The 19,506-nt window shown below is 43.1% G+C and overlaps 1 protein-coding gene across 4 annotated transcripts; it reads right to left on the reverse strand.

Annotated features, from left to right (window-relative positions):
* Nucleotides 1-75: 75 nt before the first annotated feature.
* ankle2 (ankyrin repeat and LEM domain containing 2) lies at nt 76-18,851 on the reverse strand. 4 transcript variants are annotated; one of them, XM_088617759.1, is made up of 13 exons: nt 18,582-18,851; nt 13,656-14,135; nt 12,972-13,166; nt 12,470-12,663; nt 11,573-11,761; nt 10,610-10,732; nt 10,332-10,395; nt 9,599-9,780; nt 8,767-8,873; nt 7,777-7,967; nt 5,625-6,495; nt 5,167-5,298; nt 76-4,474 (listed from the first exon to the last, which is right to left on the reverse strand). In XM_088617759.1, the coding sequence occupies exons 2-13, from the start codon at nt 14,122-14,124 to the stop codon at nt 4,222-4,224; spliced, it is 2,970 nt and encodes a 989-aa protein (XP_088473885.1). In that variant the 5' UTR covers nt 14,125-14,135; nt 18,582-18,851; the 3' UTR covers nt 76-4,221. The 4 variants fall into 4 exon arrangements, with proteins under 4 accessions (XP_088473885.1, XP_088473888.1, XP_088473887.1 ...); XM_088617762.1 differs by lacking the exon at nt 18,582-18,851 and adding an exon at nt 18,369-18,520; XM_088617761.1 differs by lacking the exon at nt 18,582-18,851 and adding an exon at nt 17,423-17,691.
* Nucleotides 18,852-19,506: the final 655 nt, after the last annotated feature.

Raw genomic sequence — 19,506 nt, forward strand, 5'->3', positions numbered from 1 at the left:
GGCACAAGGTTTTGTGTTGCATGAGTGCAATTAAATCCATAAAAGGGGGAATCTGTAATGAGAGAACAGGCCATATCAAAATGAAACAGCATAAATTTATTTTATGAAAAAAAGTTGTGCAGTATTGGTGGATAAACTGCAAGGAAACAACAATGTGCACTTTTATTTTTTTTCAGTAGTACACCAAATACCTTCCTCTGACATATACAGTAATAAAATAGGACTAGAAACACATGCACTGGGAAAGCCAGGACAAAAGAAAAGAAGTCTGAACATTTTTACAGCAACTCCCAACGTACCACACAGTTGGCACTACTAAGCTTTAATAATAAAGTAAGGCTGGCATTACATCCTATATACTAATCTGTAAACTTTTTACAATCGTATTTAGGAGGTATTCACACACTGCATATACCAATGCTACTGTTGTAATGTGTAATTTTCAAGTTGGGCTACCTTTTTCCTCTTCAAGCAAAACACACAAGTGAACTCAGTGCCACATTCTCACACTGTTATAAGACAAGTTTCATAAAAGGCACTAAAAAGCTTAAAGAAAAGATGTGCAGCTTGAAACATTATTCATTAATATTAAAAAGAAACGTGAATGGATTACACAATTCCCTCACATTCGCGAAAGTCTGATCCCACAATAAAATGTTTATAAAACAACGTTTGAAATTCCAACAGGTAGAAATGAACCGTCCTCTATTACGTAAGTTTTGTTGCTTTTTTCTGGCTGTGACCATCTTTCAATATCATACACACTGCTGCAGATTTGGCCACACTGACCTTCTGAACACGGTAATGCTCAGGGGGAACCCATCCATCCATTTTTGGGCCACTCCAGAATTCCTGGTTTCAAGGGAGCCAGAGCCTATCCCAGCAAGCAACAGGCACAAGGCAGGATGCACCCCGGATGGGATGCCAGTCCATTATAGGCTACAAACACACACAGCAGGACCAATTTTCCCAGAAGCCAAAGTATGTCTTTGGACTGCAGGAGGAAACCGGAGCACCTGGAGCAAACCCACATGAACACAGAGAGACCACACAAACTGGAATTGAACCCAGGGTCCACGCCCTGCAACACAGCAAGGCTAACCACTGTGCGCATCCCTATTAAGATATAATCCTACCAATTCAGGGCACACCCTAAATGCAATACAATAAAAGTCTCGGGGCAAAAAACCTGACCTTTCTGTCTCACTCTTCCTCTTCTATGTATAATGTTTTATTTCAGAAGGCTCCACTGGACATTATATTGGTACAGTGGTCACCAAAATAATAGTAGTTTAAATTCATTTTGCAAACTGGTGGTGAGAGTACCATTGAAGTTCATGCAGGAACTTCATTTTGTAATTTGTTAACAATATAATGCATTAGAAAGATACCCAACAAATCTGGATCAGGAGTGGTTTGCATAAGAGGCTACATTGTGCCTTAGCTGACGACCTGTTATTGTAGCAACTTGTGAGGTGCAAATGGGAAGCAGCTTTGGTTGTCTGTCAAATCTGCTACGTTGAAATTATTTTAGTTTACACAGGGACAGCAGAGCATCAGATATCAACTGCATGCGAATTGCAAAAGAGACGAATTTTGTAGTCCATGGCTAGCCAGGTTTTAAACAGGACGTTACAGATCACAACAGCAAAGAAAAACAAACAGCAGTCAGTTGGCCATTCTGGTATGTGCAAGAAACCCATTTTCATAGCTTTCAGAAAAACTCATATGGCTAGAACCATAACTATAATTAAAACGTTTGGAGTTAATTAGCCAGCGGAAGCGTTTTGTTTAACAAATGACTTACTACAACCCGTTTCAGGGATACAAATGATCAGAGCAACCTTTCAGGTGCTACCTTAAAAAAACCTTGGGTTTCTGATTAAAATCTGCCAAGTGTTAATTCAATGAATGTACCCATTCATAAGAAGAAGATCTTGAATAGTTTTTGAACACACAGGTCAGGTCTGCAGTTGGTATCACACATGTAATAGCTTGTCATTTACCTGCCTAGAATGAAGCTGCTAGACTCCAAACATGAAACGCGAAACCCCTTACAATCACAATAAGCTTCCTCTACATGAGTCTAAAGACACCTCATCTGAAATCTATAGTGTTCCACATGATCACATGACTGGGAAAACGATTTCCATTTTGGAACATCACAACTCAAGCACAGAATGATTTGGAAAATTTTCTAACACTAAAAATGTAGGTCAAACGTCATGTGATCGTTACATAATCTCTCACTGCAATTCCCAACTCCAATACAAATGATACAAAAGAGAATTACTGTACTCTTCTTACAATCAACTACAAAATCACATCTCACAGAGCAGTCTAATCGTACCCAGGGAGGGCTGGCACTCGTAACTGAGAATCCCCCTAATGCATCCAAAGGGTCCAGACGTATTTGTACTTTTCACACACACATTGACACAAAGTGTCATGTCTACCACTAGACAGCTTAAAAAAATAGTAATTCATAGCACTAACCATGGCCAAATGCACCTCCCTTTATGGATAAACAAGGCAATTATCATTTTCTAAGTATAATACATCCTTTTTAGATTTCTAAAAAAAATGAATAAAAAAAGTGAAACAGAGAATGTAAATAAGTCATGTGTTATTTTGCAAGTCCGGGCTTAACAGCAGTAATCACAATACCGTTATCCTGGTCAGGCTACGTAGATTGCCTTCTAATGTAATCCACAACCCAAAAGAAACAGGTTTCCATCGGAGCCATTGAACAGCACCCAACTGGCCTGCCATCTGAAAGTAGATCAACTGCAATAAGGCCATATTATCATAGTCATCAGTATTGAGGCAGTCTAGGACTAAACCATTATTTTTAAACGCAACGTCCACATGATCAGTCTCTACTTAAAATATGTCAGTTTCTCCTGTTTCGGATGGATTGACTGCTCATTGAGATGACCAGGCTCTGCAGAAAGCATACCCGCTTAAATGGTTTCAAACCACAGGAGGGCATTCAACCCAACAAGCTGATTTAGTCGTTAGTAGTTAACTGATCCAAGGATCCCATCCAGCTGTTTTTAGAAAGAAGATAGAGCATGGGCTTCAACAACATGGCTGGGTAGCTTGTTGCACACTCCTATAACCCTTTGGGGAAAAAAGGAGTGCCTCCTATTCTTACGTTTAAAATGCTTTTCCACATTATTTCCACTTGTGTCCACTGGTTCAGATTCACTGCTCAACTACTGTGTAGTTTACATTTCCCGTCTATCCAACTGAACCTTTCCAGTCTCAGGATGCTCCGCTTTTATCTCGGCATGCTCTTTGAACACGACGGTTTCTATGATCAGGTAAAACAAATCAGTGCTACTCCCAGACTTCTCTTTTTTTCCTATGGCTCAAAAACTATTCCTAACTCCCTTGACAGGTGAATTGAAGCGATTGCATTTTATTTCTCATTAGGCCCTTGACCAAACAAAGTACAGCCAAGTAACAACAACAAAAATCTCCAAATGTGTACAGAGAATGAAAGCAACAGTATAGATGGAAGAATTCTGTACTGGCGTTACACAGGTTTTGTCAAGATGAACTTTAAACCTACATTTGTAAAACGAGCAATGGACAAACACCATGGGTAAATGAAAAGGCTTGGGTCATGTGAACTTTGGTTACATTTCACAGACCACTTGGCCACGATAAGATTCCGGGAGGAAGCTGGTCCCTTACTCAAGAAAAATAAGGCAATTCCTGAAATCAATCAAGTTGGACAACAAACCGGAGCCGAGTCGAACAGTGCAATTTTCTAAGCAGAAAAGAGTTTTGTGCTACTGAAATGGCAATAATAATATAGAAAGTCTGATAGACAATAATTCAATGAATGGATTTCTCGAAACCTTTTTTTTTACTTACGTGACCTGCTCCCACACATTCTGCAAGGTGATCTTTAATTACAATATAGAGATGGCAGCTGTTACTATTTTCCTTTAAAACTGACATAAATCTCTATCGCCAACTATAATACAACAGGCTTTATTATTATTTCAATCAAAGCCCACACCCATACATACTTTGCAAAGTAAACCTGCTTTACATCTGAAACTTACATCACCACCCAATGTGCTGAGCATCATGAACCAAACGTGTAGAAAAAAAAATCAAATCCTCCAGACAGTTGTGCATATTTTTTGTAAACTAGATGAGTTGTGGTGTAGCTGGATAAACAGCGTGGGGCTGTTCGGTTTTTTATTAATCTGTGTTTCTCGGGCGCTGGACGGACGGGGAGGAATAGACGGGAGGCTCGTTGATGTGCCAGAGGCGCAGACGCTGGATGCAGCTGGCGTGCGCGGGACTGTAGCGTCCAGGGCTGGTGATGTCGGGGGCGATCCCGGGCCGGGCCGGGCTGAACCTGCCTGGAGTGGAGAGCAGGGTGCAGCTGGGGGAAGCTGGGGTGTACGTCTGAATCCTGGGGCGTCCCCTGGATGTAACTGGGCTTGGCCAGCTGCAGCACAAAGGGCGGGACAGACAGCATGTGTATAACGAGACACACAGTATATATACACATATAGGTGATTGAAAATAACCTCTGGTAATATTTCCAGCACAGATCACTACAAGTATTTTGCATAACCCAGCTGAGCTAGTCACCCATTCGTGTGTTTTGAAGCTAGATCAAGGGATCCCCACCCTGGTCCTGGAGAGCTACAGTCTTGCAATTGTTGTTTACGTCAATCCAGGTGACTTCATTAAGGTCACCTTTAAGTTATTAAACTGAAAAGACTTGGAACATATGATAGCTTTTGATCAGCGTAGCAAACTATGCATTCAGTTAAGTCAGGAATGTCATTGAGAACTATGAGGTGCTGGTATTCCTCTTTCGAATGTTTACTAAGCTACATAAAGCAACAAATCGCTCGTTTGAGAGGTTATACCAAAAGTAGTCCAAATGTAAAAACTGATGATTTAAGGGTGACCTTCAGGACCATGGCTGACCCCTGCAACTCAAGAGGTGAAAAAAAAATAAAGGTGCACATTTCTTTTTAGGTTCAAGGCAGGATGCATCTATGTCAGGTAGTGTTGGTCACTTTAAGGTAGGAACAAGCTTAATCCATGCCGCAGTAGTCATGTGATTCATTCACATGTGCAGGCGTTGTGAAAGAAAATGCTTTTACAGGGATGGACCTTTCTACCAACCTTTGCATTTCAGAGGAAGAATGTGTGTTGATTGTGTTCTTCCACTTGTGAATGCTGGGATACTTCTGCGGGTCGATCTCAATGTCTCCTATTGCAAGCAGAACATCTCTGTCCAGTTTTGTTGGGGATTCACTGTAAGACACCAAATGCTCTCCGATCAGATGATGTTGAAAAGCAGGCTAGACCTTTTATCTTTAAGAATGTACATTAAAAATCAGATATTTATTTTGCGATTTTGCAACATTCATTCATTCTTATCCCAACTTCTCGATCCTGATTTGCTCCCCTGGAAAAAAAAAGAGTCATCCTGTTTTTCCAGCAAGGACGACATTTAACAGGAACAGAGGTGTTAACTTTAGATAAGACCCGCATATAATTATTATTATTTTATTTATATAATTATTACTGTATTATAAACACACATGGTGCACTGATTTTCTAATATTGCATTAACTTACCCTTCGACGAAAGGGCCTTTTTTAACATTGGATGGAATACTGAATATAAAGTCTTCTTGAGAGTTCTCTATCGATTTATAAGAGGAGCTGCTCGAGCCCGAGCTGTTTAGATCTCTGCCCCCGTGGTCCCAGGACTTGGATCGGGCACAGCGACCTCGTGCGGAGGCTCCTGCGCTCAATGTCCGTTGGCTCGGGGGCTCCAGGCTCTCGTCTGCCGTGACCCACTCGTCGGAGCTCGAGCTGGACTTGTCGTCCGCCTCCCCGTCCGCCTCGCTGCCCTCCCAGGCCTTCCAGAAGCCGCCGTCCCTCGTCTCGACGCCTCCCTTCCCGAACGCCGGCTCCTCCCTGGCGGAGGAAGGGGGGCGGCTCGGCCCCGGGCCGGGCTCGGGGGGCGCCCCGGAGTCCCCGCCCTCCCGGGGCCGCGGCGGCCCGGCCCCCCTGCCCCTCTCCGGCCGCCGCGGCTCGTTCTCGGCGCCATCCCGCAGGCTCATCCGCTCAAACTCCACCAGCAGGTTGGAGACGGGGGACAGGAGGCCGCCCGAGGTGCCGGGCGGCGGCCTCTCCCCGTTCTGGGCTTGGTCGCCGCTCACGGAAGAGCAGAAGCCGTTCTTGCCCGCCGCGGCGAGCCCCTTCCCCTGACGCTGCCGGTCCTCCTCGGCCGCGGTTTCGATGAGGTCGGCGCCGAGCTTCATGGGCAGGATGCGGCACTCCAGGCCCCCCACCGCTCCTTTCAGGCTGTCCATGGCGCTCACCGCCGAGATGCTCGTCAAGGCCGCGTTCTGCCGGTTCTTCATCTCCTCTAAGCTTATGTCGTCGTCCTCGTCAAGGAAGGCGCCGACTGAGATGGAGTTGCAAAACTTCTTGGGCTTGCCTGTCAAACACGCACAGACAGAGAGGAAGCATTTCAGAGACGGCAGCTGGCGTTTCCGAGTCGACGCCTCGCAAGGAGCCCTCCTCTGCGACAGCCTTTACAAGGTCGGCTAAGCAGCACAATCAGAAAATCGAAACGCTCAAAAAGCCAAAACTTCAGTCCGTCTGTGGTTGAACTAAAAGAGCCTGAGCATCAAAAGAAATGTATCACTTGCAACTGTTATCAGGAAGAAAATATGTACTGTACCAGATGCTGATCAGACATAACACAGGTATATATTAATTATGCTTGTTAGCATTTGCCATCAGCAGAGGGTCTACTGTGTGTGTGGTTACCACTAAAAGTAAGAAAACCTGGGGATCTGTGACACAAGCTTTGCACCAGGTGGCAGGATGGGGCTTTGTCCCACTTCAACTGAAGCTACACATCCTCCCAGCCCATCCCAGAAAAGTTCAATGAGACTCAAGCTGGCTGAGAAGGATATACTTGGCATAAGGGTCCCAATCTCATCCAGCAAGAAAGCCATTGTTACTTGAAAGGCATGAGGATGTGGTTCTAACTAGTCTAAACCTTCAAAAACAAAATTCACACTTGGACCTCTCCGTTGAAGGTTGTATACAACAGTAAGTGTAGAGTTCTCCATGCCTGTACCCACTAACATGCATCAGTAACACTGAACCGGTCAAACCCCCATCACCTGTGCCCAATCTACCCTCTCACTAATGAGGTGATTTAGTGCTCATGCAACACACATAGTGTATCACAACCAGCGTATCACAGTCACTAGTGAATGATCACGTAATCAAAATGAAGCCTAAACCATTTGATCAATATTCAAAATCTGTATTTTTGTTTTCTCTAAAAAAACAAGTGCATGGAGTGTTACGTTCTTTTTTTGATGCTCCGTATTATATCACAAACAACAATTTTATGGATGTTACTCTGCGCCATTGGCATAAACAAAGCCAGTGTGGAGAGAAAAGAAGGAAAAGAAAAATGAAGCTTATACTCTGGCATCTCCACACCAGGATGCTCTTGCATTTCAGATTTATAACTGACAAAAGCACTGTCATTTTTCATTCAACATCCAAACCGGGGCCAAAACCACGAGCCATGATACTGAAGCCAGTTCCCCGAGATGGTTCAGGAAACAACAGGATGAGACCTTTGTCAATGTTACAAACACGGAAAGAGCATCTTCTAATGTGTTTAAGATTTAGCTTATAAAAAAAACAAAAGATGGGAAAATCGAATAAAGAAAAACTATATTTTGCATATTACCTGGAGATGGCGTTTTAAATCTGTTGCTGGCTTCATTTTCTCCAGCTGCTTCCTGGACCCTGTCACTTAAATCTTTCTTGCTTAAATGCTCCTCCAGCTTTCGAAGCCCCTCTGCAGAAGAAAGATCAACGAAGCAGCCGAGGAACTCCCAATGTTCAGCCCAGGGATGGCCCATTTCACGAGCCAGATCCCTGCAAGTGAAAAATCACAGGCAACAAATGAATGACTGATACAGCCTCTTTCAATCTCTATGGGCCAATGATTGAAGCCTAGAGGGTATTTGCAGCCCCAATTTCTCAGACCGGTTATTAAATCTCCGTAACAAAATGAGCCTCGTGAAAGTACAGCATAGTTGCCATATTGTCGCATAACGTCTAGCCACAGGCGAGAGTAAGTTTGTGCGAATTGTGACGTGAAGCGGCCCTTCCTGCTCACTAGTCACTGGAATGACTGATGTACTGTGATGTAGAGCAAATAAGTACCAGTTGTGCATCAGGTGTTTCAGAATTGTTTCAACATGATCTGCATGCAGAGTTAGCAAGTAGTATTTGTCTGCAAAACTATTTCTATTGGATGAAAAGAGAGGTATTCATAAGTCTGCTTGTTTACAGTGTAATGGGGCCTGTTCACCTCACCACAAGTTTGCTTGCCTGGTTCTGAACAGCAGAAGATGACGCTGTGCATACACTGAAATTGAGTCTATTTTGTGGTGTAAATTGGAGGTTTTATATGTTACTCTGTTCATTTTGCTTCATCGTGGCTGGAAATGCACTCCTAAATGCTGATTCTTCCCAACCCCAAAATATAAAAACAGCATTGCAGTTGTCCTCTAAGTCTTACCTGGAAGACAAGAACCCTTCGTGCATTTCAACTGCTCCCACAAGGACAACTGCCACAAGTGTCAAAGTCGACACTCAACGTAACGAACCCCCTTCCTGGAGTTTGGGGGACGTGCAATCTTAAAAGAGATGGCTCGGCAAGGCTCCTCACCTCCCAACTCTCTCAGCCCCCCGATCCGGATCGGATTTCAGGATGTGGTGGAAGTGCCCTGCCCTTTCACGAGGGGGGGTCTTCCACACCTTGCGGAACTCCTCGGCCTGAAAGAGGGGCACCCGATGATTAATCCCGAAACAGCTCAATAATAATAATTATTACACCTGTATAGCGCTTTTCTGGACACTCCACTCAAAGCGCTTTACAGGTAATGGGGATCCCCTCCACCACCACCAGTGTGCAGCCCCACCTGGATGATGCGACAGCAGCCATAGTGCGCCAGAACGCTCACCCCACATCAGCTATCAGTGGGGAGGAGAGCAGAGTGATGAAGCCAATTCATAGATGGGGATTATTAGGAGGCCATGATTGGGAAGGGCCAATGGGAAATTTGGCCAGGACACCAGGGTTACACTCCTACTCTTTACGAGAAACGTCCTGGGATTTTTAATGACCACAAAGAGCCGGGACCTCGGTTTTACGTCTCATCCAAAAGACGGCCTGTTTACAGTATAGTGTCCCTATCGCTATACTGGGGCATTAGGGCCCACATAGACCGCAGGGTGAGCGCCCCCTGCTGGCCCCACTAACACCTCTTCCAGCAGCAACCTTAGTTTTTCCCAGGAGTCTCCCATCCAGGTACTGACCATATCGCAGCCAGTTTCATGTTTATTACGGACAGAACAGACCTGCTGTACCAATCCCCTGTGTTAAGCTGATTTAGCACTTGAGCGAAAGATATATTTCAAAAAATGTGTGTGTGTGTGGGGGGTATAACTGGGGGGAAAAAAAGCATCGCAGATTGAAAAACAAACAATGCAGCTCTTACCTTGGATGGGCTGAGAGGACCAGCAAAAGCCCTCACTGCCATCACCGGATCCCTGGGACTTCGCGTGAGGTCTGAGACAAACGAATGGTGAACTGTATCCGACGGCTCGGGCGACCAGGGTGCACCGATCACGGGCTGAGAAGAGTTATCTGTGGCCCTCAACAAGGGTATATAACAGCGATCTACAACCGGGAGCCAGACAAGAGATTCCAGTAAGGAGGACTGCATTTCTTCCAAGTAGTGCCTAGCTTTCAAAATACAAGTTCACTTACAGTACGTTTCATTAACGCCTACCGCGCAAAAGATAGGCACATATCCATTTAAAATAGATTTTAACTCCACATTCAAAGAAAATCCTTTTCAATATCATGAAACTCTCCATCTTAGAAATTCAGTGCCAATTTTTAGGTCAAGACGGAAAGCTTATTTTCATAATAGTATTATTTGGACATTTTTTTATTATAACTGATGTGTATTTTTTGTTTTGATAATATATTGCTTCCCTAAGAGTACTGTTATGTCTCCGTATTCTTAACTTTTAAGAATAGATTTAGCGAGAAAAATGGTACACAGGTAAGTTTAATGGTTATTATACATTAATTAAATACATCCTGAAATTGTATTTAAGTGTTAATTTAAAAATACACAATGAAGTGGTTTCATGCAAACATAAAAGGACAGTCATATAAAAAATGGAGAGTCCAATGTTCATAAAGAAAATGTCTTAATTTACCTTCTAAATAGTCTTTTATCTTCTGTTTCACTTCTTGGGTTTTGTTTTTCCTTTCGCAAATCAGCTGTGAGTAAAAATAAAAAAATGACTGCAGCCGAGAATAACAAGGGTCTAATTGTAACTGACCTGTTAAAGCAGATTAAGGAATCCTAGAGCACGGGTTTAATCAATAAAAAACTTGCAGCCAAGATCACTTCGGCCAATCTTTTACTGTAACTTAAACCTAAACAACTCAGGCTCTGAATGACTGCTTTGGCAGACAGAAAACCCTCACTTACATCAACAGGCTTCTGGTCAAACTTGTTTTTGCAATTTTTATCAGTGTAAGGATGAGAACAAAGGACATTCACCACCTCTGGGCATCCAAACTTGCAAGCAAAATGAAGAGGGGTTTCAAAGCCCTAGGAGGAAAGAAAAAGAAGTAAATTAGTTGATATTTGGTTTATTTTTTATTTTTTTTACGATTACATGGAACAAAAACATCATTCATAGTCCTAGCTCCAATTTCCACTCCTTATTAAGTCAAAAATCTCTTCTTTCAAGCAAATACTGACCACTGAAAGGATTTTCCCTCATTATGTGGTTCAGTACCTAAAAGCTGGTCTGCACAACAGAACACAAGAGTCTCGGAAGAAAGCAGCCAGCATCAGCTCAAGCATTCACATTCAAAAACATAAAAGTAAAAAATAAACATATGTCATTAATTCAGCTGAAAGTAGGGCATGCTTGACAAACAAACCCTGAATAAACAAGCCAAGTGACATGTTTCTAAGTGTACTCAGTTCTTATAACCTATAATAAGGTTATAAGACCTTTTTCTCGAAAAGAGTAGGGGTGTAACCCCGGTGTCCTGGCCAAATTTCCCATTGACCCTTACCAATCATGGCCTCCTAATAATCCCCATCTATGAACTGGCTACATTACTCTGCTCTCCTCCCCACTGATGTGTGGGGAGCGTTCTGGCGCACTATGGCTGCTGTCGCATCATCCAGGTGGGGCTGCACATTGGTGGTGGTGGAGGGGATCCCCATTACTTGTAAAGTGCTTTGAGTGGAGTGTCCAGAAAAGCACTATATAGGTGTAAGCAATTATTATTATTATTATTATTATTATAAACCAACCTAAATACTTTTAACACATTCCTCTTTAGAAGTGTAAAGTATGAGGAAACAATGGGAAGCAGGCTCTTCTAGGTAATTCATTACAATGGCATCTACAAAAGCAACAGCTCAGCTACTCACTGCTTTATCAGGGGTGTTCAGGTACAAATCCACAATGTAGCAAATGCGTTTCTGCAGCATGGCTTCTTGGTCATCAGGGTACATGAGACGCATAAACTCAGGGTTCTCCAGTGTGTCCAGGAGAAGCTGAGCAATACTGGGCTGGTTCTCTTTGGCAGCAACATGCATGACATTGTAACGGCATCCTTCCTGAAAAGCGGAAGGAGAACTTCAGAGTTTTGCAGGGCAAAGACCAGACAGGAGCAATTCACATTGTGGTCCAGAGTTGCGTTGCTGCCCGGGTGGTGTACAGCAGAACTTTGTGCACCCAAATCCCCACTACACAGGAGATCGGGACTGTGAAATGTACTGAATCTCAAAAGCTGCCACCAGGGCTTCAAAGAATTTTTGACATCCGGGCAACAAATGCAAACTGAAGACTTGAAACAGCACAAAGTGTCTTGATAAAGCGAAGCCTTAAGTGGTAGGTGACAACACTCTCCATATCTTCACACTTGAAGAAGGCTCCATGGCCGAAATGTTGTGTTTTCTTCCTTCATTTTTCAGCATGGAAAAAACCTATTTCCTTAACACTCTCCATATGTTCATTTGGTATGCATTGCATATAATGGGTTACCTGTGGACTACTTGGCTGTAACAAAAAGCCAGCACCCCTTGAAAAAACAGTGAGTCAAGTGAATGCAAGACCCCCTGCATTTACAAGGCAGGCATTCAAGTTTGGAGTTCTACTGCTGATTCTTCTTCTACACTGCACTATTAAGTTTTAGCGCCTATTCATTGTTTAATGGGTTGAGCGCGTTTTATATAGACTATGACAAGACAATAAAAGTATCCTCAACTGACTGTAAGTTGCAATCACATCACTTTGAGCTAGCCTGCACTGTGCAGTCGCCTCACCTGCACCACTGTTGGGTTGTCCCCAGAACCGATCAAATAGCGCGGATTGCTCCAGACAAGCTCTGTGAAGGTGGCCTCATCCCCTTTCTCCACCGCCTTCCTCAGCTTGGCTGTAAGGTCCTGTGTTCGTGGGCTCTTATAGCTGTTTGCTCGCTCTCTGTTTATAGTTTCCACCTCTAGGGAAGAAGCAACATCTGCCAGGAAAAGAAAAACAGTCGGAATTCTGCTGTCTTTCATGCCCCATGTCCTCAAGCTATAGTTTTCGATCTCATTATTGAAAGCTTTTGCAATTTAGAACAAATTCTTAAATTGGGTTGATAAACCACAATGGAAACAAAAATCAAACTCTGGTACATAAGACATGAAGCAGAGCAGCTTACAAGACTACAACAGCTATGGAAAGTGAACATCTTCACTTTCAAAATCAATAGGACATAACACCTGCATGAATGTTAGACAATCGATCCTGCAGCAGGACAAGTGTTCAGAGTCTTCCACCCACCTTTACTGAACACCATGCCCGGTTTCCCTGGAGACACACAAAGCAAGGACTTGCTGGGTGATGGCAGGTAATCGCAGATCCCTTTGGCAAATTTCTCAGCATCTTCTCGGTTGGCGAAAGCTTTAAATCGGGCTCCTTTCATCATTTTCACTGCCTGCAGAGCTTCCTTCTTATCTGCATAGACATTGACCCTGTCTGTGGGAGAAAACACTTTATTAGGAAAACCCAAAAGGGCTAAACAAGCACCAGTCAGTTCAGACAGCATCCTCATAACTCAGGTCACAAGAATTCATGTACATGTACATTTGGAGAATTCAGAGCAACAGGGGCAAAAGGTGTATGTCAAACCCATTGCCAAAATGTTTACGTGTGCACTAAACTATGAATAAAAACGCACTTGAGCTCAGAAAATACACTGAAAACACAAATTAAGATCAATAAAATGCAGCTGAATTCAGTATGATAAGCAATAAACAAAAGGGATACAATGTAACTAACAAAACACCACAACACTCCCATTTCAACAGAGAGCCTCTTGCAGAACAAAAAGTTTCTGTCACCAGTCTCACTGAAATACAAACTTAAAAAGAAGGAAGACTGCCAATGCCACCCTGATCCACGTACAGGAACCACCAGGAAATATTTCCTAGGTTGGAGGTCTCACAGTAGTGAGGGTCAACGCACCATTTCTGACAGTGACATCCTCCCACACAGGACACACCCCATAGTAGAGAGGTGGAGACGCCTGGGGTGCTTTTGAAGGGGTCTGTAACCTGTCTCCGTCCACACTGCTACTCTGCCGAAACCCCGTGTTGTCGGACAGAGCTTCTTCCTCTGGGGGGTTCAGTCCGACGCCATAGCCGAAGTCCCCCTCCTCGCCAGCAGCCCGCCGTTTGTCCGTGGCGGAGTCTGTGGGCGTGTCTCCAGGGGCAGAGTGCCCCCCTGTGCCTCCGGAAGACCCCCAGGCAGCGTCCGAAGCCCCGCTTCTCTCGCCCCCTCCTCCCTGGCTCTCCAGCAGGGTACGGGCTAACTTCTTCTCGAACAGGGCCCTGGTGGTGGCAGTGATGGGCCCGCACTTCAGCCCGGTGCCGATGATCCTCTCCCGCAGCTTGTCGTCGCTCAGTTCCTTCAGCCTGCTCAGAATCGCTTCCATGCTTTAACTACCTGCAAAAGAACGCAAGCCAGGATCAACCCGAGTCACACGGCACTGGCGACGACAGAAATAAATACTCCTCAAAAACATCCAAGTTCAATTTTGCAGGACATATACAGACCAGTCAGCAGCAGCTGCATTTTCCACTAGTTATAAAGGTGTGACGTTTCTGCACCGATTTATATAAAAGACTATCAGTAGTTTTTCTGTGAAGGGTAATATTCTGGAGTAAAAACATGCAAGTGACTTAATTTATTTTCTTACTAGATGACCAGCCAGGTTCAAGTAACCCTGGATATTTAAAGGATTTAAATTAATTAATCAACTTCAAATTTTCCATTACTGAATTGTATAGGGTATTAGATTTGGTATTAAAAAAACGATTTTGCCATGCCCGTGTTAAAAATGAGCAAATTAACGAGGAGACATGATTTGCAATATCACACAGGACACCAAAAAGTCCACAATATGCAATAATTTGTATCATTTATGATTAGCAATACTGATCAGTGACGTACTGTATTTTATAGTCCAAAGTAGTCTACAACTGTTCATCACAAAGCTATTTAAATTGGATGAAATTGAATAGTGCAATTTTGGCACAAAATACAAACCAATCAAAGAATCTTCCTTGACTGTTCATATTGTTACAAATGGAGGGTTATGAAACTGGTGAAAATCAGGAATTGACCGAGCGGTTTAGTCAATCAGTGAAATAATTATTCATAACCCCCAACTTGTACGTGATTTCTAACCATATTCCAGAGCAGCTAGTATAATTGGAGGCACGTGAATTCTTTATTCTCTGGCACAGCTTTATTGAGAGGAGTAATAATCCAGGCAGACTTGGTTAAAACAAATATTTATTACAATAAACTACACAAGACACAAAATATACACACAAAGTTACATTACATACAGTATTTACAAACAAGGCGTTTCAGTGGCCTAACATTCTGGTCTCCCAGAAAACCCCAGACCGCTACTAAGCACTAAACTCTTAATGCCTACAGAGGCCACACAAGAGATGAGCTGCCCTCTAACTAAATACACAGCAACCTGCAGTGAAATCTCTCCCTCTGCACCCCGGATGCCACAAAATAAATGGGAGCCTATATCCCTATCCATAAAATGCACCCTAAGCAGGAAAGACGTTTCTAACGGAGGTATCTTTTTCCCAGGAAACCCAAATTCCCTGAAACACAGAATAGCAGGCTCTCTCTAACAGGGTTCGAATAATCAGCTCCAGTCAGGTTTGGTTAGGATGATCATGAAGTAGGGGCTCAAGCTTCAAGTCCCAACTCCTCCGGACTCCTCTCTCTTCTCCCTGCTCTCCTCGCTTCTTCCTTCTCCCTCTCCTCCTGTCTCTCTGCTCTTCATGTCACCTTATATAGTCTGTTTCTGTCCTGCTCCTTGCCAATCATTAATCCACAACTCTGTACTCCTATACTAAGCTAACTTTACCACTGTTTCTGCTCAGGGGACCCCCCCTGACCTCAGCAAACATCCTAAACACTTACTCTTCCCAGTGTCACAAACTTTATCTAAAATCTAAGAGACACTTCTCTGTCACCCAAAGCTGTAACAATATAAAAAGCTACCATAAAAAAAACTCACATATCAACACACAGACAAAAAGAATGCATATGAAAAAATAGTAAATGAAGACAAATGCTTTAGAGTTTAGTACACATTGTTACAAATAGGGGGTTGGAAAAATAAAGAATTACCTAAACAGGTCAAAAAGAGAGATAATTCTTCTAAATAAAACAAAACGTAGGCCGCGATCCTTCTAAATAAAACAAAATGTAGATCTACAGATAGAACACCATGAATCCGGATACTACTGAATTAATGGGATACTGTCCCTAGTCTAAAAATGCATCCATAAACCAGGAGAGACCTTTTTTTAACCTAGGGATTCTTTATACAGGATATGAGAGTTTCCTAAAAATAACAGAACGGCATGCTCTCTTAACAAGGTTCAAATACTTCACTCAAATCTGGCCCTTAATGCTGATCAGAAAAATAATCACCTCTGGTGACTCCCTTTTCTCTCCTCTGTATTCCTCTTCTGCTTGCTGTCCCCTTCTCTACCTGTCTTTTTATCCAGTTTTCCTGGGCTGTTTATGACTCTAAATGTTTACCTACCAAAAACATCTGAAGGGCCAAACTGAATTTTCTTTTGCACCAAACCTGTCTTGATATGTGCATCTTTAAGTTTAAGCTGTGTGATGGTGTGCATAAACTGACTATAGTGTTAATCTACTTTGTGTGTCGGAAGCCACAGTAACCAAGAGGTAAACTAGAGGCCTTTCATCAGTGTGTTTCGGATCCCCTGAAACTCAGCAAACATCTCAGTTCCCTCCATGCTTTGAAACACTCAAGAAAACTGCAAATGTTAGCACTAGCCAGGTATTGGACCATTACCTCTAAATCCTGAGACACCTCAGACAGGCACTGCCAGAGCTGTAACAATAGCAAAAAGTCACCAAGCGACGAGTTCCTGATTTCCATTCTCTTTGCCTTGAACTTGCCTGGAATTCAACTTAGTTTTCAGGGAAAATTAAATTCATTAGCAATGCAAGATTTCTGGACCACAATTTGAAAGAGTACAATATGTACTTCAGGACCGTGCATTTTAAAGTTTTAGAATCCAGTCCATCTCCCAGTTTTTATGTTTAAAATAAATTTTAAAACAAGCTCGTGCCTTGGCACAGACCAGCAGTATAACGTCTTTCTATGACAGATTTAAAACTGAAATTTTAGAAAAGCACCTTGAACAAAACATTCACAAGCTGCCGTAACAAATCAATGCGGAACTACATTTCATCAAGTTCACAGAATGCCAAACATCTACATCCCCACAGAAAATCACAAGGCGTTCATTTCAGTCAGTGGTCAATTAAATCAATTGCCAGTAGTGTTTTTGCAAAGACAATATTTTTAAGGAGATCTTAAGGTTTTATATCTATGTAAGTGTGAATGAGAAGAACCCTTGTATATACATACTTTCTCCTAAATCATTGATAACACACAAGCCCGACACTGCTCAGGAATGACATTTGCTCATTGATCAGCGTTCTCAACACATGGTGTAGATTAACACTACTGTCCAGCCATTACACACCCGAAAGATGCCTGAAACAAGACAGGTTCGTCGCAAACGAAAGTCCAGTTTGTCCCTTCAAGTGCATTCAAGAACGCGAAGCTGCCACACTTGTTCCAACTACGGCATTTATTGCAAAACGCGATCTAGGATTATACAGCGTATTTAACAAGGAGAGAGAAAGCAAACCTTATCGGGAATCGGACAGTTGTCTTGACGCCTGACAGTCCACCTCCCCGCTGCACACTTACCATCCATTATTCAACAACACAATAACGGAATCCTTTCTCTTATTGAGAGATCAAATGCAGGATCAGACGATCGGGAGACGGCAGTCTGGACGCCTCTCATTGTTTACATGGCACTCGGCGCATGCTCAGTGGCAAAGGGAGGGCACTTTTCTGCAGCTGCGTTCTTAGTTTCTCCACAAAGCAGCAGGGAGAGCTATAAATGATTCGGGCTACTAGGGATTTAGGACGCGGCATAACTTTAACAGCTAGCGCAAATACACACACACAAAAAGATGGCTTGAAATAGAGTAAATCCGACAAATCTATATAAACATCTCTCCCGCAGTTTCTTTTTTTTACCAAATCAGTAAGTAGCTCTCCTTTATGTAACGGCAATTACCATGAGGCCAAAAAATGGTCCCATGAAAACTAGTCATCCAGGCTTGGGTGGGGTTAAGGTTAAATTTTGGACTAGCTCCTCAGGATATGCAGTCGTTTTAACAGCTGCTAGACCACCGTAAGCGAATTTGATTTCCGGTACCACCAACACCGCGGTTTACAGTGAAGCCCAATAAACCAAGACATTAGCACACCTGCCACGACCTGGTATTAATTTCAGCAGCCTCATCGCGGCTTTTAAAACGCAAGGCCCGCGATCACGAATCAGTAAAGGGCGTGCGATACTAAAAGGGGGTCAAGATTTTGAAGATGGAGGTGGAAAAGGCAGAGGAGCGGGGCGAAAAATGAAAATTAGGAAGAAAAAATTACATATTCTGTTCATCAGTCCTCAGAGGACGTACTGACTCGTCACTGGTTTCATACACACTGGAATGTCACAAGCCCGTGGGCCGACAGACGAAATTAGTTAAATCTGTTTCGGGGAAATAAGCGGAGAACAGACTTACTGTACTGCTGGTTATCTTCAGCAAGCATTGCTTCGACAGATCTCAAATGTTGTCTAACAGTAACAGTGTAACAGTTTTTGTGTAACGGTCTAAGAAAAAACACTGTACTCGTGTAGCCGGCAGATACAAAGCCTGCCTGTGGTGTATGCTTTCTGTAGTAATGAAGTGGTGTAATATTCTTGAAATTGAAAGAAAAAACGGATGCCAACTTACCGCTGTGGTGTTACATATATTATCTACACTGTCCACTCAAATTAAAAAACATCGTTTCCCAATAAAACTGCACGGTGATCGATCAGCTCCTCAACGTGCGAATATATTTTCACATTTAAGTATTCAAATGACACAGACTGATGTAACTTGTACACATTTTATGAATTATTTATTAATAAAACACCTAAATTGTCAACTTGCTACACGATCCCCCCCCCTCATCTCAAGTCTACAACCGCGACGCTTTCAAAATGCATAGAGAAAGGACCCAGGGCGACCTTGCAGCGCCTGAACAAAAAAATCTCTGCATTGCCTGTGAACTAACTTACTGCCTGAATAAAATAGTTTTTATAGTACCATAATGTTGTGTCCTTCGTGCTTGTTTTTTTCCCTCCCCATTATCATTAAGTATTAATGTCAGTGAGACATATCAGGTGATTGTTAATTCCTATAGAGCTTTTTATTCCAAAGGATCCTTCTCATATAGAAAGGGAACCATCAACCACTGAAATGAAACACCCCCTTGTGTGACATGTGGCAGCTGTTATAGCTCAGTATCCCTACTACACACCTAAAAAGGTGCATCTCCAGTTGAATTAAGTCTAAAGTTTTGTTAGGCCAGGCTGTGCAGTGGGTCTGTGGGTAAGGATCTGTGCCTGTGGGTCTAAGATTGCAGGTTCATTGCCCTGAGCAAGGCCCTTAACCTCAACTGCTCCAGGGGTGCTGTATAAATGGCTGATCCTGCGCTCTGACCTGAAGCTTCTCTCCCTGTCTGTGTGTCTCATGGAGAGCAAGTTGAGGTATGTGAAAAGACAAATTCCTAATACAAGAAATTGTATATGGCTAATAAAGTGACCTCATCTTAAACTCAAAGTAGAATTCAGCCAGTAAATTGCAGGTAACTCCCCTTACTCTTTCAAACAGT

Source organism: Lepisosteus platostomus, chromosome 24 (genome assembly GCF_059453375.1).
Source record: "Lepisosteus platostomus isolate fLepPlt1 chromosome 24, fLepPlt1.hap1, whole genome shotgun sequence".
NCBI lineage: Eukaryota > Metazoa > Chordata > Actinopteri > Semionotiformes > Lepisosteidae > Lepisosteus > Lepisosteus platostomus.